The 22,285-nt window shown below is 44.7% G+C and overlaps 1 protein-coding gene across 4 annotated transcripts in view; it reads left to right on the plus strand.

The window, feature by feature from the left end:
- slc12a5a (solute carrier family 12 member 5a) overlaps positions 1 to 21,157 on the plus strand; it is a gene marked incomplete at both ends in the record, with an annotated part of 163,653 nt that extends 142,496 nt beyond the window's left edge. For 2 of the 4 annotated variants that reach the window (XM_080001486.1, XM_080001487.1), the window contains 22 exons: positions 1,468 to 1,522; positions 2,616 to 2,746; positions 5,122 to 5,369; positions 6,882 to 7,093; positions 7,832 to 7,999; positions 9,377 to 9,475; positions 10,085 to 10,142; positions 10,248 to 10,422; positions 10,845 to 10,963; positions 11,235 to 11,333; positions 11,515 to 11,634; positions 12,210 to 12,314; positions 12,967 to 13,135; positions 14,246 to 14,441; positions 16,003 to 16,172; positions 16,334 to 16,465; positions 17,090 to 17,197; positions 17,763 to 17,888; positions 19,143 to 19,339; positions 19,591 to 19,605; positions 19,839 to 19,972; positions 21,066 to 21,157. In XM_080001486.1, coding sequence (XP_079857612.1) covers positions 1,468 to 1,522; positions 2,616 to 2,746; positions 5,122 to 5,369; positions 6,882 to 7,093; positions 7,832 to 7,999; positions 9,377 to 9,475; positions 10,085 to 10,142; positions 10,248 to 10,422; positions 10,845 to 10,963; positions 11,235 to 11,333; positions 11,515 to 11,634; positions 12,210 to 12,314; positions 12,967 to 13,135; positions 14,246 to 14,441; positions 16,003 to 16,172; positions 16,334 to 16,465; positions 17,090 to 17,197; positions 17,763 to 17,888; positions 19,143 to 19,339; positions 19,591 to 19,605; positions 19,839 to 19,972; positions 21,066 to 21,157 — 2,928 coding nt within the window. Of the gene's footprint in view, positions 1 to 1,467; positions 1,523 to 2,615; positions 2,747 to 5,121; positions 5,370 to 6,881; positions 7,094 to 7,831; positions 8,000 to 9,376; positions 9,476 to 10,084; positions 10,143 to 10,247; positions 10,423 to 10,844; positions 10,964 to 11,234; positions 11,334 to 11,514; positions 11,635 to 12,209; positions 12,315 to 12,966; positions 13,136 to 14,245; positions 14,442 to 16,002; positions 16,173 to 16,333; positions 16,466 to 17,089; positions 17,198 to 17,762; positions 17,889 to 19,103; positions 19,340 to 19,590; positions 19,606 to 19,838; positions 19,973 to 21,065 lie in introns of all 4 variants that reach the window. The other 2 variants (XM_080001484.1, XM_080001485.1) reach the window with 2 other exon arrangements.
- Between the last annotated feature and the right edge of the window lie 1,128 nt (positions 21,158 to 22,285).

Below are 22,285 nucleotides of genomic sequence, written 5' to 3' on the forward strand. Positions count from 1 at the left end.
CAAACAGTTAAACCACTTTTAAAAGCAAGACGTAACGTCACCTCCCCACGTTTCGTCTTTCATGTATCCCTTGCAGACAATGTGAAAAGGCAAACAAGACGTTCAAGAAAAAGCTTTCGAGAGAGTGACGAAATCTGCTTCCCTTGTGCTGGAGCTGCTGACACACACACACACACACACACACACACACACACACACACACACACATGCTCTCACACTCCTTTTTTTTGGGGGGGGTTTTGAGTCCATTCTTCCACTATCTGCCCGCATCGTTCGCTCTTTCTCTTGAGGGCCATGAGGGCTAGCTGTGGGTGTTACAGGCGTCCGCTGATTTCCATTGTTGCGTGTCCTTGCATTTCCCGCGGTCTTTCTCCCTCCATTCAGCGATGGATTTACATTCATCCCGAACGCAGACGGACATGCTCGGCGGGGGACTTTCTGCCACCGTGCCGTCTGAACGTGCTCCGGCAGCTGCTGACGAGCCCCGCGGCTCTGTTGCTTATCTAACCCGCGCCGGTCAACAGTCCGTTGGAAGCGCAGTGTGTTCTTGTCGTGCCTGTGCGCACTGCGCTGCTCTACCTTCAACTGGAGAAGCAGAGACATGGGAATTTACGCATTTACGGGAAACCCGAACTGTCTACAATTTTTTCTGCTCACAAATCTTGTGTATGGAAGATAGATAGATAGATAGATAGATAGATAGATAGATACATATGTAGGTAGGTAGGTAGGTAGGTAGATAGATAGATAGATAGATAGATAGGTAGGTAGGTAGGTAGGTAGGTAGATAGATAGATAGGTAGGTAGATAGTTAGATAGATAGATAGATAGATAGGTGGATAGATAGATATAGGTAGGTCGTTAGGCAGGATAAAATAATTGATTTTCCGATACAGTTAAATAATATCCTTTCAATTTCTCAATCGATTTAGTCAAGTTATACTTATCAATCTTCCAGTTTTTGTTTAGAAGTTATACAGCCCTTTCCCACTTCAATTAAATGCTCTGGTCTGGTCACCCTAAAACACTTCATATTTCATTTTTACTCTCGCTAAGCACAGTGTGTGATGTAAGAGTACTGTATGACAGCTATTTATTTTATATGCTGTATTTCTTTGAATAAAAAGTCAGATACAATACTGCAAGTAAAGCAATGTTCATCTTGTTTTCAGAAAAACAAAGAGGGATTTCAATTGATTGACGTGAAATGTATCTGTAATCACATTGTATACTGAAAAGTTGGTAGCAATTGTCATTATGTATAAAATGTTGATATATTTCATTGTGAGACCCCGCGCTAATACACAGCCCTAATAGAAAGATGGACAGACATATAGGAATTTTATTTTAGATTAAATAAACTATAAATAATACTTTCTAACGTTTTTCCACTCTCTCTCTCTCTCTCTCTCTCTCTCTCTCTCTCTCTCTCTCTCTCTCTCTCTCTCTCTCTCTCTCTCTCCTCAGACCATGCTGACTGCCATCTCTATGAGTGCCATCGCTACCAATGGAGTGGTGCCAGGTGGGTGAGCCGTTCCTGGCATCGCACCTCCATCGCCGTTTGAGTCCGGCCACTTCCTAATCTTTCTTTTTAACGATCGTTTTATTTATTTATTTATCTTTTTTTTTCCCTCTCGTGGCGGCGCACCGGAAAACCCCCAGCTCCAGTCGCATGCACCAAGGGGAACTCCACAGATAAATCGCAACTGTAATTTGCCCTTAAGATGAATACTTACAATGTAATTGTCGAAACTGGAGAGGTTGTTTCTGCGTGTCTCGCCATTACACGTGTGTGCATTCATGTATGTCAATTGCGTAGCAATATTTATACGAGAATGTGAGTGTCCTGTATATGCGGTAATCATGGCGAGTGTCACCACTTGATCTGTGGATAGCAGCAGTCAGAGGAAATTACAGCCTTGGATGAGGGTAGAACGTGCAGCGTGCGACACTTATCGCGCCGCAAAGTGCTGATTACAGTCCAGGTTTAAGTTAGTCCTGTGTCGTTAATTCAATGTGTTTGTCAAACACATTCACACGTAACTCACAAAGGAAAACAAGCCGGTGAAATGACGTAGCGCTGGGAGATGCTGATGAATTTATTGTCACAGTGGTGGAATGTAAGAAGTAAGTGGAAACTTACTCGAAAAAAATCGAATTTCAACTTTACATCAATTAAATTCAATCTGGGTGACCTCATTAACTTTTTTTTGGTACAAGTGATAACAATAACCTTTTTTTCTACTTAAAATGTCAACCACAGGAGTTTTACTATCACCAGGGTACAATTGTAAATGTAAGCATATTAAAAGTGCTTTTCCATCAGTCCATATATATAACGGTAGCTGCTTATGAATTCAACATCCCCTGTTAAAACTCATCAAAAAGATATTTTTTCAAATAAAAGTCCCACAAATATCGATGTCTTCATATTTCAGCATGACATGTTAAAACTGAAAGACAATCAATGATCATTTCCAATAAATGTCTCCCTATTTTGCACACACACATGCGCGCACACATGCACGCACGCACACACACACACACACACATACACGTGCGATGATAAAACACATGTATATGGAGGTGTGTCTGGTGTGCTTTGCGCTGTGCAGCTGGAGGCTCCTACTACATGATCTCCCGCTCCCTGGGCCCCGAGTTTGGAGGAGCGGTGGGGATCTGCTTCTACCTGGGGACCACCTTTGCTGGAGCCATGTACATCCTGGGGGCCATCGAGCTCCTGCTGGTGAGAGGAGCCTGATCCACGCTTTACTGTCTCTCTCTCTCTCTCTCTCTCTCTCTCTCTCTCTCTCTCTCTCGCTCTCTCTCTCTCTGTCTTCCATCCCTCTGTTACGGTGATGCTCATTTCCTGTCTGCCTATCTTTTTATCTGACCACCGTCATGGTATCTTTATCATCGCTCTCTCTCTCTCTGTCCATTTTGCTCTCTCTCGCTCTCTTTCCTTGTCTCTCTCTCTCTCTCTCGCTCTCTTTCTGTCACAGCATTGCTTGTTTTCTCATTTCCTATCTTTTGATCCATGCCACCGTCACAGTATCTCTATCATTTCTCTCTCTCTTTCTCTCTCTCTCTCTCTCTCTCTCTCTATCTGACTCTCTCCCTCTTTATCTCTCACTATTTTATCAATCTGTATTTGCTTCATTCTCGATTCTAATCAGCCGCTGATGAAATGTGATGGAGATTTTTCACCCCCCCGCTACCCCGACACCCCTCTTTTCTTCCCTCCTCCCTCTCTCATTCCACTCTCCTGCACCTCTCTCGCCCCTCGTGCTGCATTGCGCGTTGTGTAATTATGCAAATTTCGGCATTAGGGAGAGATCAAGACACCGGTTGAGTAACAAGACCATTCCTTGAACTGCTCTCATCACTTCAGGTCCGCCGTCCCCTCCCGTCCCCCTCCCTCCCTCCCTTATTCTCCGACCGGATCCCTCTGTTTGGATATGCAGAGTTTGATCATGCCTGGAGGTTAATTCTGTCTTCTGGGTCAAAGCTGGCTTAGTTTCCATTGTGGAATAACAATCCCCGCAGAATTGTAAGGAGCAGTTCTGGAGAAGGCTGATTTGAATATGTTTTATCCTTCCACACAAGCCAGGAACACAAACCGATGCTATTTTCGGAGAGCACGAACGGCCCCGCACTGGAGCCGCGGATTTGTTTGCCCGGTGATACGCCGTTCTTAGCAACAGCTCACTCTGCGGAGAGCGAGGGACCTCCGCTCGCTCCTCTCCGGGTGCTCTGGGGCCGTTTACATGAAATCTGTTGATTTATCGACTCATAGGAACCGGTCAATGTCAATAAGAATAAAGCCACAGCAAACTCTGAAAAGTGGGCATTGTACAAATACAAAGCAGGCCACAAAAACAAAATATTATATACAGAATTATTAAGGGATAATTAATTATTTAAGTGATAATCACTCATATTTTACTCTGATGTGAACACTATGAATTTTTCAAATTTGGTCATTTATATAACGTTTATTTTTGGTATTTGTGACACTCCCTGTTCCATTAGGTTTTACTGTTTTCTTCACATGTGCTGAGGGCGCAGCCCTTAAAATCCATTGTTAGTGTCGTAAGAGTAGAAGGCGTTGTGCATTTAAGCCACGCCTTCTCTGAACTTTATTCCGATTCTACAGAAACGATTAAAATCGAAACGAAAAAATTCCCCCCCTCAAAACGTTTATTCATGCTTCATTATTGGCAGTCGCCGATGGCGTGGCGTTGGTTGAGAATCGTCTTCGTCGAGCACCGGTCGCCGCGTTGCTCATGCCTTTCATTTACCAACCACACCACCATTATCCGTTTGGAGGATAATCGAGGTTTAAAGTGCGACAGGGAATTGGCTGGAGCTGACCTTTAAATAAGGTTTTTTGCTTCCTGACTCCAACCCTTTAAAGTATTCCCTTCACTTATGTAACAGCCAGGATCAGCCTCCGTCTGCAGCTCACAATAGATACTGATGGGCTCATTAGCGGTTTTATGATTTCATGAATAATGGTTGACGCTATTCATAGATGACCCGTGATAAAACCGCACTAATGGCAATTGGTTTGGAATATTAATAGCATCCTCGAGTTGGTCGATTAAAGCTGAAATGGTTCTTTGAGCCGCTTTATTCTCTGTTTGAAATAACCTTAATGTGAATGTGGCATTCCGTGTTTTCACCCTTGGTGACGCCGTCCCGTCTCCCCCTCCGGGGTCTGCGTTCCTCTCCTTCCCTTTCTCTTTCCTCCTTTTCTCCTTTTTTCATCCGCTCACAGTCTCATTTGTTTTTCGCTTACTCTGCACGTTGTCGCCAGTGTCATAGGTCACTGTGCCTTGCAGTGTTTTAGCAGAAACCTCGCATAAGTCACGTGAAATGCATTTATGTACATCAAGTCTCCAAGGGCTTTCCAAACCCCACCTTCAAAGCGCTGTTTTGCCCTCAGACGGATGAGGAAAAAGAATACACAGAACGTGAAATCTCAACTTTCATTTATTATTTTATTATTTATTATTATTCTTATTTTATATAATTAATGACTTTAATATCGATTTTTAAAAGCTCTTTGCGGGTTTGTCTTTGTTCACCTTCCCCTCTCTGCCGTCCCCGTTGCTCCAGATCTACATAGCCCCCCAGGCGGCCATCTTCCCGCTGGAGGGCCTGGAGGGCGCCGAGGCGGAGGCAGCACTGCTGAACAACATGCGCGTGTACGGCACCATCCTGCTGACGTCCATGGCCACCGTGGTGTTCGTCGGGGTGAAGTACGTGAACAAGCTGGCCCTGGTCTTCCTGGCCTGCGTCATCCTCTCCATCATCGCCGTCTACGCCGGCGTCATCAAGACCGGCATCGACCCGCCCGACTTCCCGTAAGGACGGACTTTTTGACTTTTTTCTCCAGTATGCGCCATGAAGGAACTGATTAGAAACACGAGGTCAGGGTTGATCATATCAACGCTTGAATTCCGAATTTCCGAATCGATGCAGCAAATTATAATATCGTTACTGGGTTTGCAAGATAATTAACCATGTTCCACTTCATATATATATATATATATATATATATATATATGTGTGTATTTTGAAACACTTTATTTTTTTATATTTTTATTTTTATTTGTCTTTTAAACATCTACCTATAAATCTAGGAATCTGTCTGTCTGTCCTTATGTCCTTTGATTATCTCAACAACCGTTCATCCGATCTACTTCACACTCGGCGGGTGTATTGCCGGGGACGCAAGGACGTGCAGTGTCGACTTTGGTGCAATATGGACGCGCAACACGTGAAATATTAATAAACATTGAATAAACAGCGAACGCCGAGCCAGCAGGAGGCGGGGCCACATGGCTCTGCAACTGAGTCACAAAGAGTGTCTTTCCTTGGTGTACGACCTCAACTGGCAGTTTCCTCTCCCATTGTGGAACACAGGACTGAATATTTTTCTGTTGGTACTCTGAAAGTTTGGTAGAAATTCTCATTATGTATAAAATGTCAATATATACATATTGATATATTGATATAGAATCGTAATGGGGAGATTACCTGCTTCAATACCCCGCCCTATTCCTTTGGATGATTGTAATGTTTTAATTTTGGTTATTTTTTCTATCACATTTTTGCTTTTGTCCGCTGTGTCTGCGTCTGTGTGAACATTGATTCTCTAAAGTGCGACTGAAATGTATTGTTTGTTATTCATACTTTTTTAGCTCTGGAAGCTCTCTCTCGATAGAGAGGTATTGATCTCAGTGAGACTACCTGATGAAATAAAGCTTCATTAAAGAAAGGACCAGGACCATGTAGGAGGCCATTACCAAGCATTTCATTTATTTTTATTCAGCTTTTATTTTACGACGGTAGCCACGTTGAGGTGCGATCTCTTTCTCAGGAGGGCCTTGGCCGCGAGAAAAAAAAGCAGCACACAAATGAATGACATATAGACATTAAAGCAGCAAAACACCCGCTGAATAAACACAAAATGAAATATTCGTTTTGCACTTCTCCAGCTTCATTTTGAAACGAGTCGCCAAATTCCGTGTGACAGTGTGAAATTGAAATGAAAATCAAGTTTTAGATCTTCTCATAATTCATTCCGTTATCGCTGAGAGCTGCCAAACTCTGATCCTACCTGTGGAACCTGGTAATGGGATGGAGTTATTTGAGCGTAAATTGTGCTTTCTTTTGTTATTTGACTGAACAAATACGGACGTTTCAAACGTGAGGGGAGCAGACCAGTGACAGCTAATTATTAAAAAAACTGTCCACAGCCCAAGACAATGTTCGGTGGATATACTGATGGTGAACGGAGATGGTAAATGAAATCGTTGATGTAGATATTCTCTCTGACAGATGTATTGTGTTTCTCTCGCGGTGTCTTCCAGAGTGTGCATTTTGGGGAACCGCACTTTGGTGTGGAAGAAGTTCGACGTGTGCGCCAAGACCATGGAGTCGGCCAACGGGACGGTCACCACTCAGCTGTGGCGCCTGTTCTGCGACTCGTCCCTCTTCAACGCCACCTGCGACAAGTACTTTGCGGCCAACAACGTGTCCCAGGTGCAGGGCATCCCCGGGGTCACCAGCGGGATCCTGTCAGGTGGGTTCGAGCGCCCGCCGCCGTCGAAATATCCAGATTAACAATCGGACGCGCACACGCACACCGCCATCTACCTATTTTTATTCAAGGCGCGTTGCTTACAATGAATTGGGGAAAAGCTTCAAAGCACGTTTTCTTATGTCTTAAGATATGACTTTTCTTTTAAACCTTTGTTGAAATGCTGATTCAACAGTTGTTTAACTCACACAAAGCTTTTGAGTCAAATTTTCGGCAACTGACAGTTTCTAGTCAGTTGATGATTAATTGTCATGCAAATAATTGTCATCAACAATTTGTCTTTTCTTGTCCATTTTGTGCCACTTTAATAGTGACATAAAATCAAATGTGATATTAGATGTCCACCTATTGCAGAGGAGACATTTATTGACACTGAAGACTGGAACATAAAGATTTTGACATTTTCGTCAACCTACTTCACGGAAACGCACCCAAATCACATCCTTTTTATTGTTCCATTTGTCTTTGGTTTAAAATTCCACTTTGATTTGGGCGGGAACAGAGAATTGGGGAACCTGAGGAATTTCCAAAATGTCACACTGATCTACTACAATAATTGTCATCGGACAATTTTGTAATAATTGTGGCTGCTCTACTGCCAAACTAAAAATGTATTTATGTATTTAGACATTGAACAGAGTTTTAAACTGCGCCATCATGCAATGCCCTGTTCATGTATCACTCTACCACTCCACCCCCCCTCCGTCCTCCGTCTTCCAGAGAACCTGTTTGGGAACTACTACGAGAAGGGCGACTTGGTGGCCAGGACAAACATGGAGTCTGTGGAGGGTGTGGATGACCCCCTGACCAACTCCAACCGCTACGTCCTCGCCGACATCACCAGCTTCTTCACCCTGCTGGTCGGCATCTACTTCCCCTCCGTCACAGGTGGGAAAACGTAGTCATCACGCCTGCCGACCGTCCACCCTGCACGCATTTTGTGTCCCAACTTCCCAATTTTTAGTCAAAATATACAGGTACGAAATGCCAGCTGAAACTGGCAAAAAATCGGAAATCGGAATCTGCAGGTCAGACAAAATCTGAAAAAGGAATCAGCAAGAAAATGTCAATTGGTGCGTCTGTAGTTGGTAAACATGTTTACAAGATGATGCATTTCAAGGGCTATATTCAAATGAGATAAATTACTATACTGTATATAGTTAGTCATAGTATCTGAAATACGATGTGATTATCCATGTTACTCGACGGCTACAGTGTGAATAACTGATGGAGTCATATAGCTGCAGAAACTCAAACACCACAGAGACTCTGTTACACCATTGTGGTCCTCAAAATATTTTCCAAACGTGTGAATTATTAAGCCATGTTTTTAATGCCAAAAGATATCTGGACAGTTTGACATGCGCTGTGATTGTGCGTGTGGCTGGGGTTGAGGTTTGGGTCATTTTGCTTTGTCAATCACAAATAGACCTTAGTGGGAGAACCTGAGAACAGTCTCGCACAACACAAGAAAAACCAGAGTGTCGCTTAAAAAAAATAAATTAAAAATCCAGCAATTATATCATCCAGGGTGAATTAGGGTCTAATTTCAAGACCCTTCACAGTTCAGTGCCTGTACGAGGGACTTTCAAAGCTAACCAATCCTGCAATCTGGCGCCGTGGTTAGATTCAAGATTCAAGAGGTTTATTTGTCACATACATATACCTTCAAAAATACTGTGTATGCAGTGAAATGTCTTTGCAATGCACCCGGAGATTATGCACAATTGTTACTAAACCGAACACAATAGCTAACCTTATTCCTACCTAGCTAACTAACTGAAACAAACTGATTCCTAAAACGTAATGCAGTTAGTGAATAGAATAATATAAATAAAATAAAAAATAAAATAAAATAAGACTCAAAAATATGATACAGAGTGGGGGTACGAAATAGAAGGGAATAGAGTCATGTATATGGGATATTAGTTATATCTATGGGATATTAGTTATATTTATACTATATATATTAGTTATATATATATTTATTAGTTATGTATATGGGTTATTAGTCTTGACTGTGATTGAAGATGTTATATATCTGTTATGAGATACACATCTTGTAAGATATGTTATCAAGATGACCGTATCACTGTTTCACATTAATAACAAGGATTCCAGCACCAGCTTGGGACCTCTATGTATAGACGGTTGTTCTCTTCAAACGCCCTTTTTTTTTTTTTTTTTTTTTTTTTTTTTTTTGCGAATGTGTCTCGATGTTGACGTGCGTACTGATCCAATTTCCCGTCTTGTTTTTATTTTTAGGAATCATGGCTGGTTCCAACCGCTCCGGGGACCTGCGTGACGCACAGAAGTCGATCCCCATCGGAACTATCGCCGCCATCACCACCACCTCCACCGTCTGTATCCTCCACGACCGCCCCCCGTGGGGTCAGGGTCCGGGGTTAACTTTTTTTTTTCTCTCTCATCTCATGCAAATAAACATCTCATCCGTCCGAGTCTGAAGCTGCAAGGCCAAATGAATTGAGATTCAATGTCGCTGCAAGTTGTAAATAAGTGATGAACGTCTCGCCGCGAACTCGAAGCGATCCGCCCGGTCGAAACTAATTTGATTAAGGCTTCTCATTTCCATCTCTGTGCCGCTTCTGCGATAAATGAATTAATAAACTATTAAAGCGGGATGCTACTTACAAGTGTGCCTGATTTATGACATGCTATCGCTATCAAACCTGATTGATTTCTGTTCAAATACGAAGAACAGCTTGTCCGGGTGGCTTATCACTTTGTTTTGCGCGTTATACCTCATTTTTTGGTTGACAGCGGTCAACAATACAGTTATTTATTATTTCAGCTGTATATATATATTTTTGGACGTTTAGCAGACTTAAAAGAAGGGCGGAGTCCTACCATGGAATTTGTCTAGAATCTGGAGTAGTTGTTGAATCCGGTTTCCGTAAGCGTCGCCCGGCATCCCCGGAACGACGATATTTTCCTGATCCCCCGACACCTCAGACATGTCCAGCGTGTTTCTGTTCGGCGCCTGCATCGAGGGCGTGGTCCTCCGAGACAAGTGAGACCCAAGTTCTTCAAGTATAGCTCGCGTGGCCTGAAATGTACCGCCGACCCTGATCCCGTGGCTCCGGTTCTTCCCCCCCCCCCCCCCCATCTCCTCCAGGTTTGGGGAGGGCGTCAACGGGAACCTAGTGATCGGCACGCTGGCCTGGCCGTCACCGTGGGTGATCGTCATCGGCTCCTTCTTCTCCACGTGCGGGGCGGGTCTCCAGAGCTTGACCGGAGCCCCTCGCCTCCTGCAGGCCATAGCCAAGGACGGCATCGTGCCCGCCCTGAGGGTCAGCCCGCCGCTTATACCCCGCTGCTTTTTTCTTTGTATTGACTCAAGTGTCGGCTCCTGTGGTGTCGGTTCCTCGGCTGTGTCCGGATCCATTTCCATGAGGACACACTGATGGAAATATGAAGTATTTTTATGCAATTAAAATTAAAAAAAAACTAGCCGTGTTTTGTGATAAAACGTAATGCTTGGACGCTTGTGCCTACATGATTATGCATAATAAAATCACCTTATTGTGAATGAATTCAGCTTGTGTACTCTCTATCGCTGTTTTGCTCATGCACTTTTTGTTTTTTAACAGTTGCGGCTAAATCCTGCGGCAACACGCATGAAATGTCACACATGTCAAATGTCTCTCTTCACTGTTATTTCCAAGCTGCAGGGGGTTACTGACTGTCTGTGTTTTCCGGGCCGTCCCTTCAGATCTTTGGCCACGGGAAGGCCAACGGGGAGCCCACCTGGTCGCTGCTGCTGACGGCCTGTATCTGCGAGAGCGGCATCCTCATCGCCTCCCTGGACGCCGTGGCTCCCATCCTCTCCATGTGAGAACGCCCGCAGCGCCGTCTTGTTTACCATGTCTTTTTCATCCGTCTTCCCCGCTGTTCCCGACATTTAAATTCACCGCCGGCGTGAGGACGCGGCGTGGATTCGGGAGTGTGGCGGCCAGTGTGGATTCTGCAGTTATAATTGAATATCATTCGTATTAAGCGGAATTATTATTATCGTTCGATCATTATTTTATAACCCTGACCTATGAAATGAAGCTGTTTCTCTTAGTGAGGTTTTTTTCTCCGTGTGTGTGTGTGTGTGCAGGTTCTTCCTGATGTGCTACATGTTTGTGAACCTGGCCTGTGCCTTGCAGACCCTCCTACGGACCCCCAACTGGAGGCCCCGCTTCAAGTTCTACCACTGGTCAGTTCAGCAGCCGCACCCTAAGCCTGAGAAATAAAAGATGGAAATGTGGTCATCTGGTCAGCTGAATCCGGTTTCGGATCTGGACTTTTCTGGCATTTCCTCAAATTGCCTTTCTCTGTATGTATGTGTTCAGTATGTAGAGATTTGATTGTCGGTACATATCTCTCTTTCTCTGCAGGGCTCTGTCATTCCTGGGGATGAGCTTGTGTCTCACTCTCATGTTCATCTGCTCTTGGTACTACGCCATCGTGGCCATGGTCATCGCAGGCTCCATCTACAAGTACATCGAGTTTGCAGGGTGAGTTGAATTCAACCCCGGGGAGTAATTGGATTGGGTCGCGTGTGTGTGTGTGTGTGTGTGTGTGTGTGTGTGTGTGTGTGTGTGTGTGTGTGTGTGTGTGTGTGTGTGTGTGCGTGTGCGCTCGTGCGTGTGCGTTAGAGGTGTTGGGGTTTTGCAAATCCACACCATCCATCATTGTTGTACAGGCACTTAAAGGGAAAATAGGTTTCAAGTTTCACTGTTTGTTTGGGCTCTTGTCAGTCCCCTTTATGTCAGGGTTATGGATTCCAGCGTAAGCCACTTTGAAGTGGAGCGGAAAAAAAAAAAGTGGAGATTACAGCAGCACGGCACTTATGTGCACCTTGTAATATGCATCTTATGATGGATCATTGCAAAGCCTTGCGCATTGACTTTTGAAATTATATTAAGTTCAATTCAATTCAATTCCACAGTAGAACCTAATCCTTAATCACATTGCCTGACGTCGGACTGGCGTCCCCTGGGGGGATTTGTTTCATCGCGTCGGCAACGTCACACACACATTTTACTTACGTGCAAGAGCTGATGTTTGACTAGAAAGTTCTGTTTCACAGGGCAGAGAAAGAGTGGGGTGACGGGATCCGCGGCCTGTCCCTCAGCGCCGCCCGCTACGCCCTCATGCGTCTGGAGGAAGGACCCCCGCACACCAAAAACTGGAGGTACCACACACAGTGTGCTCCCAGTTCCATTCAATTGATTGCATCCACTCAAGATGAGCTGGCTCACCGTAAGATCCTTGCTTTGTTTATTTTATTGGCATTTTATACATGGTGGCACTGGCTACCGACCTTTCAGAGTACCGTCTGACATTACAGTTGAAAACGCTGAAATGTCGTTCAAATTAAACGGTATTTAATTGAATCGAAAAATGGTTGCATATCTTCCAAACATAACATTTTTTCAAGTTGATTGAGATATTGAAACAATAGAATGGAATTACCCCGCCCTAATAAACACGTAAATAGCCCCGTGTACAGTGAACAAGTGTCCGTTTTCTTTGCTCTCATGGATGTAATATCTCATGAACATGGGAATGAATGGCACGTCTGCGCCTGTTCAGCTTGTCCTCGTCAGACGTGCCGTGCTTCAGCGCGACGTTGGCTTCTAGACCTGACCCCCCTCCCTCCCTCCTCCACGCTATCCTCCTCTCCTTTCCAACTAGAACTTTGACTTGGCTCAAACAGCCCTTTCTCTTTCACACCTCTTTATCGCCTCCTCCTCCTCCTCTCTCCTTCTTGGTTCTCTTTCCTCCTCCCTTTCCTTCCTCCTCCCCCTCCTCCTCCTCCTCCCTCGCTCCTCCTCCCCCTCCAGGCCCCAGCTGCTGGTGCTGGTCAGCACGGACGGGGAGCAGAACGTGGAGCAGCCTCGCCTCCTCTCCCTCACCAACCAGCTGAAGGCCGGGAAAGGCCTCACCATCGTGGGCACGGCTCTGGAGGGAACCTACCTGGAGAACCATGAGCAGAGCCAACGCGCAGAGCAGGTATTTACAACTTTATCGCATTTTATTTTACTTGTTTCTTTTTTTGATACTTAATACTAAATACATTACATTACATTTACATTTAGTCTAGTAAATAGTCTAGTTTTAGTAAATACTTTTTTTGTATATATATAATACATTTTTAAATATATCACAGAGCCATTGAATCAGTGAAAACGTCTAAAAAGAGCATTAAAGCACACTTATTATATTTATTCATACATGAAATAAAAATTATATATTATTATATTTATTTATAAAATATATATTTTTATTGTTGTTTTATAATCTTCTTTCGTATTTTTTTGTTTTATATTGTATATTTTAATTTTTTATCTTTATTTTTATTTTATTATTTGTAAAGCACTTTGTATCTAAAAAGCGCACCATGGGTAAAGTGTATTATAAGTGTTATTGTTATTATTATTATGATTATTATTATTATGATTATTGTTATTGTTATTCATATTTTTATTTATTTACCTGCTCATTTAATATATATATATATATATTTTTTCTATTCTTGCATTGTTGGGATTGGCTCAAACATTATTCGAACAAATATTTCATTGCTTACATGACACAGTCATGTACTGTACTGTAAAGCAGACGACCAATACAACTGTTTAAGAAGGAGCTTGTGACTTGTCCCACTGTGGTGACCTTAACAGCCATATTGGAAAAACATCCAATTTGCCTTGAATGAATATTATGGAGGTCAAAAGGGAATTAACGACAATTCCTATTTGCATTTTCTATTGGACTATTTCTTTTGGAGCAGCTTCAAGGGATTAGGTCCCTTGAGGTGAGCTCAGACCAAGACTCCAACACTTCTTGACTTATATAAACCAGCTCAATAATTTGTTCATTTGATCACAGTCAGTATATTGAATTATAACTCTAAATCAAATCAAATCAGCCAGTGTGAACACTAGGCGCAGCAGGGGCTGAATCAGGCTTTTTATGTCAAATATCAACTTATTGAACTATTTTCATCCAAATATACATTTTTACTGTTTTGTTTATGTATTTGTATATTTATTAGAAATCCAGGTATTATGCCTCTTTTGTACATCTGAATCCCTCCCGTCACCCCGCCCTCCCCACCAGGCACTGAATAAGCTAATGGAGACGGAGAAGGTGAAGGGCTTCAGCCAGGTGACGGTGTCGTCCAACCTGCGCGACGCCACGTCCCACCTGCTCCAGGCCAGCGGGCTGGGCGGCCTCAAGCACAACGCCGTGCTGGTGAGCTGGCCACGCAACTGGAAGCAGGCGGACGAGCACCAGACCTGGAGGAACTTTGTCGGTGGGTACCAGGACCAGGACGTGTGCCAGAATAGGGAAGGGCGCTTCCCTATTCTGGCACACGTCCACACTGCTGGCGTGTCTTTTAGGGAAAGACAAAATCTTTGCCAGTTTTGGGTTCTACTGTTCTGTTGGCAGCTTTCCGATGTTACCGCAAAGGGGGGATTACTGCTACACTATGCAGATCAAGTTATTATTGGTGTTAATTTGAAAGTGCTCAAACGGTAAATGGAGCACATGCATATCATGCTCTAACCGCTACGGCCACACAGAGAGTTTGACGGTAAAGGCCTCATTCGTCCACACATTGACACACCGAGACAGGGGCGTTGTTAAGTCCTTGGACAATGAGGCATTCACATTTCAAAAACGTTAGTTGTCACAAAATCTATGTTAGAATGTATTGTACGGCACAAAAAAAAATTGCTCTCTCCTTGTAAATAGAAGCAATCCAGTCAACAATGGCTGCCCTAGAGTCATTGAATCATTGTCTCTGACCGTCATCTGTCATAGCCACTGTAGTTTAGTTTAGGCTGCTTGCACTGTTCAGAGCTGCTTAGCCTAAATCAATTAAAAATACTGTCTATAAACATATTGCATCTTTTCAATGTTAGATCCCTGTTTGAATCTGGTTTGATTTATGGGGTCTCTTAGGGGGAAAAAAAGGTATTGGAACCCCTTATATCATACAAAATGCACATACAGTAAATAAATTAAAAAACATGTTACTATTTATCTTTTGAGGAGGTTGGTCACATTCAGATCTCTTCTAGAGAATGTGGCTGCATCTGAGTGTGGCTTGAAAGTCTGGATGGTCTGGTCTCAGTGTCTGGAGGGTCGGGAGGGTCTGGAGGGACACGAGCCCTCCTGCTCACACCGCAACAAGCTGTCCCCGTTGTCGTGCTACTAACTTGCGAGCTGTGCTCCCAATCCTCCGGCCGTGTTCTCCCTGCTTTTTTAAATCTGTGTTGTTGCCCAAGTGCCCTAGTTGTAGTAAAGGACTGAATAAATTATTTGCGTCTTGTTTCGTTTTTTTTCCGCACATTATTTTCTCTTCAGGCGGATGAAAGTTGTGCGGCACGGTAATTTCCTTATGGTCACGTTATGGTGTGTTTAGAGACGCAGGGTGTTGAACTGGAAGCTCTACATTTTCATCGTCATTCTCGAGACGTCTTCATGCAAAAAGATCCGTCTGGTGCAACACACTGTCCGGTGCCTCTCTACCATGCGGAACAAGCTTTGAAAATGTTTATATGTATGTATGAAAATGACATAATTTAAATGCATCAGGGATCAGCAACTGCATGCCTCTTTTCTTGCTTCAGATATCGTCAGAAACCGATCTTGTTGGACTGTTTTCATCCAATATGAAAAAGTTAAGTTCCTGTTTCCCAACCAGCCGCCTCCTTTTTACAGTTTTGAAAACCAAGGAGCCAAACCGAGGACAGTCCGCCCAGCGAGGCATCGTCCGACGAGCTGCAACTTTTGGTTTCACCACTAGCTGACTCACAAGCTGACCTTTGACCCTTGTCTTTCCACCTCCCTGGCTCTTGGTTCTGCAGAGCTGGTTCGGGAGACCACCGCTGCCCACCACGCTCTGCTCGTGCCCAAGAACATCTCTGCCTTCCCCTCCAACGGAGAGCGCTTCACCGAGGGCCACATCGATGTCTGGTGGATCGTCCATGATGGAGGCATGTTGATGCTGCTTCCCTTCCTTCTCCGCCAGCACAAGGTACGGAACGCAATTCAAGATTCTCAAGATTACACTACAAATTACCACTGACGTGCATCACTGATTACAAACTGCTTCATGTTTTCTAAATGAAGGGTTTTTTGTTTTTTTTTCCATATTTGGATGTGCTTTGTCATTGTCAATGGATTCGCCTTTCGCAGGTCTGGAGGAAATGCAAGATGCGCATCTTCACCGTGGCCCAGATGGACGACAACAGCATCCAGATGAAGAAGGACTTGACAACTTTCCTGTATCACCTCCGTATCGATGCCATGATTGAGGTTGTGGAAATGGTGAGACCCTCGAACCCGCTGTTACACTTCACCCTCTGGAAATAAATAAAAACAGAAATGGAACAACAGATATTATCCAACTGAGCCTCACAAATACTATAGGATCAGGTGGCTCTATACCATATATCAGTGCTGGGTATTAGAGAAATCATGAAAATGGCTCCTATGAACCTTGATATTTCTGATGTTTTTGTGGTTTTGTTTGATAATTTTGAAAAAAAAAAATTGACTGTGAACAGCCATAAACACACGGTAGATCAATGCGAGCTTGAATAAAAGCTTTAAAAACACCAAATTCAAGCAATTGCCGCTTTATGTGACGTAAATTGGTTTTTGCAGTTACATGAGCGGGATGGACACCGGATTCACCGGAGTCCCAGCAGATGAATCTCCAAACATGAATATTGTTCCATGTGCACCAGTATAGACAATGCTATTGAAACGCATGAAGTTTTTCCTCCGGCCATGCTCTATCAAACCGATACTGAACATTAATAACGTTCTGAGCGACGCCCATGCTTACCCTGCTTTGGCAGCTCCGTGAAAAGGACCCGCTGATGTTAAAAAAAGAAAAACCGTTTCACGTCATTTCACACCGGGGTCACCATAATTCTGCCCCCGTAGCACGACAGCGACATCTCCGCCTACACCTATGAGAAAACCCTGGTGATGGAGCAACGCTCCCAGATCCTCAAGCAGATTAACCTGACCAAGAACGAGCGCGAGAGGGAGGTAAGACGCTGCCTTTTCTTTTTTCATTGAAGCTCCACTTTCTTCACTGGTCCACGTCGAGTCTCGGAACAAATGAGCAGAAATGAACAAAAGCAGCTTGTGGGAAGCTCGGCGAGGGGGTTTGACGGCGTATCCAGTGATTAGTCACAGACCTGGCGCGGCGTGTTTACAACTCGCTGCTCGTGTTAACTGTAATCACGGCAACGATATCCATTCTGCCGTCCGTGTCTGAGCGCCCGGCGTTTTGATAAGGGAGGAAAATATGTATTGATCTGGGTGTAATGCTGTTATTATCTCACAAAATTCCTGACTGAACTTTGAGATTGCCTGGACCTGGGGGTCGATTAATGCAATAAGCCTGATCAAATGACCTTGATGTTCGCCCTGTTTTACACTCAAACATCGCAATGATGCAATTATAGTAATAATTACAACACAGGGATACGACTTTTTGGTGGCGATCACTGCACACTGTCGCTCACTTTGCTCAAGATATGTACATCTAATTGGCGTGAGGTTCTTTAAAATGTCTCCCTCCCTCTCATATCGCTCTGTCCGTTCGCAGATCCAGAGCATCACTGATTCATCCCGCGGCTCCATCCGCCGCAAGAACCCCGCTGCCGTGACGACCCAGCTGAGTGTGACCGAGGACCAGCCCGGGGCCAGCAAGGAGGAGAAGCCCGAAGAGGAGGTACGAAGGAAAGAAGGAAGGAAAGGAAGAAAGAGAAAGAAAGAAAGAAAGAAAGAAAGAAAGAACAAACAAACAAGATGATTGAATAAGATGAATAAACAAAGAGATATCTTGCTTTATTAATCCTACAAATATTAAATAAATATGAATTAATAAAAGTAAAGGAAAATTAAGATTGGGTACCTACATACATACCTACATAAATATAAATATTTTTTACTTATTTGAAGGGAAACGTCAGTATTATTTTACATAAACCCTTTTTTGTCATGATCATTGGGAGTGAAGCCCACCTGATCGCGACCACGTTCTTCAGAGTCTGCAAATGCCCCTTTGTACTACGTACTACGTTTAGGTAAAAAAATAACAGAATTGACCTTTGTAACCTCAGGAAGTTCTTGAGTGTGAAATACGTGCCACGTGTGGGGTTCCGGTCCTGATAGGGACTCTGAGCGGTGTGTTCGAGGTATAGGGATGGAGGGGATGGAGGGGATGGATGGGATGGAGGGGATGGAGGGGATGGATGGCCCTTTGATCGGCTTCCTTTGCTTTTCTTCCTTTTGTTTTGTTTTTGTTATTTTGCTGATTTAATTACTTTTTAATTTAGAGATTTGCCTCTTTGTGCCATAAAACTTTATGAAATTATTATTATTATTATTATTATTATTATTATTATTATTATTTTACTGTTATTGTTGTATTATTATTATTGTTTTATTATTATTCTTTTATTATTATTGTTGTTATTTTACTGTTATAATTGTTTTATTATTATTGTTATTGCGTTGTTATTATTATTATTAATATTGTTAGTATTATTATATTTGTTATTATTATTATTATTATTATTATTGCATGAACTGTGGTTGTGCAATTGACAGCAGTATGGTTAATGTTTAAATATGACACATAATGCACTGCACGTGTGGCCGCAACATAGAGCACACAGAGCACACATAGAGCACACAGTATATAAGCAGAGTGTAGCCGTGTATATACTGTACCGACAGCCAGTGACCGCTCTCTCTCTCTCCGCCTCCTCCTCCTCCTCCTCCTCCTCCTCCTCTCACACGCTGTGGTTCTCTGTGACCTCTGCCTGCATCCCTGCCTTTCCTCCACCACCGCTGTGGTTTCTCTTCCACTGTGTGACTCCACCCGGCCTCGTCCGTCCTCTCTCTCTCTCTCCTCCCTCCGTTGCTTTTCTCGTCCCCATAGTCAAAGTCGGCCTCTGCCCCTGTGTCCGCCCCCGCCCAGGTCCAGCTCATCCACGACAACACCAACCCGGCCAGCCCCGCCACCCCGGCACCCCCGTTGACCCCCGCCGCCGAGGCTGCCCAGAGCCCCGGCGAGCAGGTGCAGATGACCTGGACCGAAAAGTGCGACGGCGAGCAGGCCAAGCCGCCCGGCGCCGCCACGCCCGAGGGCATCAAAGACATCTTCAACATGAAGCCGTGAGTGTTTCCCACGCCGCTGGGTATTGTATGTATATGTTCTCTATATATCGTGTGTGTGTGTGTGTGTGTGTGTGTGTGTGCGTGTGTGTGTGTGTCGATTATTTAATAGGGGGGATGTGGGGAGTTTTACGACTCTTGATTTGCAATTTTGCCGTTTTTAACTTTGTCCTACCTCCGAGCACAAATGTAACATGACGTGTGTAGTTTAGCACTGACGACGGTGTGTTTCTCTTCTTGCTTTGCCGCAGTGAGTGGGAGAACCTGTAAGTACCACAGTCCCTAAAAAGCTCATTCGTGGTTGCTGTTGTACATTCACTTATCCATTCACATCCGGCGCGGATTGCACCCCACGGTCTCCATAGCGAAGAGCTCAGGGGAACCGCCATCGCTACCGGTCCTCAGAAAACGTTCGCTCACGTGGAAGGAAACGTCCTGGCATTCCCATGGACTAACGGCGTGACCTTGGTTTTTTTTATTTTAATTTTATTTTTTTTAGGAACCAGTCCAATGTGCGGCGCATGCACACGGCGCTCCGGCTGAACGAAGTCATCGTGAAGAAGTCGTCGGAGGCCAAGCTGGTGCTGCTCAACATGCCGGGGCCGCCCAAGAACCGGACGGGAGACGAAAACTGTATCCTCCGTGCGCACCGCGTTACCGCGTCGCGACCGTGGCCCACCTGCCTTTTAGGGAAACTACCATACCAGGTCCGCGCACCGCGCACCCTTTCTCATTGCCGGCACACAAGGCGACGGGACGTCGTTTGCATTTAGTTCCCTCTCAAACAGGCGCACGTTCAACAGAAACCACCGGGGCAAAGCGAGAGTCCGCTCCATTTGGCGTTTGAATTAAACGTCGGTGTTAATAAAATCCAAATCGAGCCTTCTCCAAAACCCTTTGAAGGAACTCTTCAACAATATTTTAATGACTATTATTCGAGTCCAAAGTTAGAACGTTTTCAATTAAAAAATGATCCGGATCTCTGAGGCGAGTGCTGTTTTTCGGACGTTCCAGAGCGCACCCTCGTTGGCGAGGGGGGAAAGGAACACGCCTTTCCATTGCCTTTGATCCATTCAAATTCCGCAGCAACCTCCTTGCTCCGTGCGTGTTTATTTGATCGACCGTGAATGAGCGTTACTGGACCAACGCATTCATGCACGCTCCACTCGAAGTCACCAGGCGACCGAAGTAAGTGGCGAGGGCGGGTTTTTTTGGAGATCCAGTGACACTTTCGTGTTACATACTATTTTATTATGACTATTATTGTTCTTTTTTTTTTTTTCTTTTTTTTTTAACAAATAGTGAGCTGCGAATAACGAATAAACTCCAAACAGTAAACACACCGTGTTCTCCAAATCTCACTCGGATATCTCACTATTATTGGAGCCGAAAGTCAAAACAGGTATGTCGGCAGGTGCTGACGTTTGTGCCTGCACGCGTGAACGCCGTCTGGAAATGAAGGCTTTCGGCGCCTCCCTCACTATGGCTTTACTGCGGCGATGTGGTTTTGTTTCAAGAAAGTACTTCAGCAGCTTCTAAGATGATGGTGATACAGAACAATATCCAGCATGGCTCAGTGGGTAAAGTGGAAAATTCTTCATCTTTATTTTACGACACGATGTAAAGCTGGACCCCCGGCGTCCTCCCGGTGGAAACGTTGGAGCAGCTGTTTAGTCTTTGGGGAAACGCTGCAGACGTCCGGTTTCTTTAACCCCTTCCCTCCCAGACATGGAGTTCCTGGAGGTCCTCACCGAGGGCCTCAACCGGGTCCTCTTGGTCCGCGGCGGCGGCCGTGAGGTCATCACCATCTACTCTTGAGAGAGTAGCCGCCCCACCCCGACCCCCCGACCCACCCCACCCCCCCCCACCCCACCCGTCCCCTCCCCCCAAACCCGAACCCCCACCCTCTCCCGTCTCCCCATCTCCAGCCCTCTGCTCCACATCACCTCACCTTTACCGTTTTGTTTCTGTACAATATTCCAACAACCGAGCAGAGCGACCGACCAACCGACAGCCTCATTCACTGTCCCCCCCCCCCAAAAAAAAAAGTCCCTGTCTAAAAAAACAAAAAACAAAAGAGAAAAAAAAACAAAAAAAAACCAAGGTGTTAAACAGCTCTACGAGGCTCCATCTCCATCTCCGTGTTGCTCCTTAGGGTGAAGATGTTTCCGCTCTGAGCTTCTAGTCCGTTGGTCTCATCGGTCGAGGAAATCGGTGACTTTCAGCGAATGCTTTGTTCGTCTTGTATTCGGAGGGCGGGCGCAGCGGGCGCGGGGTGTCGTGTTCCACATGCATGCGCGTGTCCCGTCTGTGATCAAGTCACTGTGGATCATTTCGAAGCTTTTTTTTTTTTTTTTGGAGCCGCGCGTCCTGCGTCCGCACCGGCGGACGACCGACCGGTTCAGACGCCGTCGCGGCACTTTTGGTTTTTGTTTGTTTGTATGTTTTTGCTGTTTTGTTTGGTGTTTTTTTTTTTTTTTTTTTTTTTTTTGTTGTTTTTGTTTTTTGGTTTTTTTTTACGTCAAACTATCTTTCAAACCATGGAGAGAGAAAAAAAAAAAAAAAAAACGATCTCATCCTGCGAGACCGAAGCTCGGAAGAAAGAGGAGGGAGGTCGACTCGTTGTGGACTGTGACGCTGTTTGAAGAAGGAAACTGGAATGGTACGTCCCACTTCCACGACATCCGACGTCCTGTCTCGCTCTCTCTCTCTCTCCCTCCCTCTCCCACTGCATTACCTCCCTTTATGACTCTCTTTCTCTCTCTCTCTCTCTCTCTCTCTCTCTCTCTCTCTCTCTCTCTCTCTCTCTCCTCGTCCCCGTACCTCCCTCCTTTAGCGGCTGTGTCCCTGCGGCCGCTAGTTAGTGCCAAAAAACACCAGAGGCTGGCTTGGTCTTAAGAGATTGACACGCGACTAAACTGTGAATAGTGTGTTTTCTAGAGAAGG

The sequence above is a fragment of the Zeus faber genome (assembly GCF_960531495.2).
Source record: "Zeus faber genome assembly, chromosome: 5".
Lineage (NCBI taxonomy): Eukaryota > Metazoa > Chordata > Actinopteri > Zeiformes > Zeidae > Zeus > Zeus faber.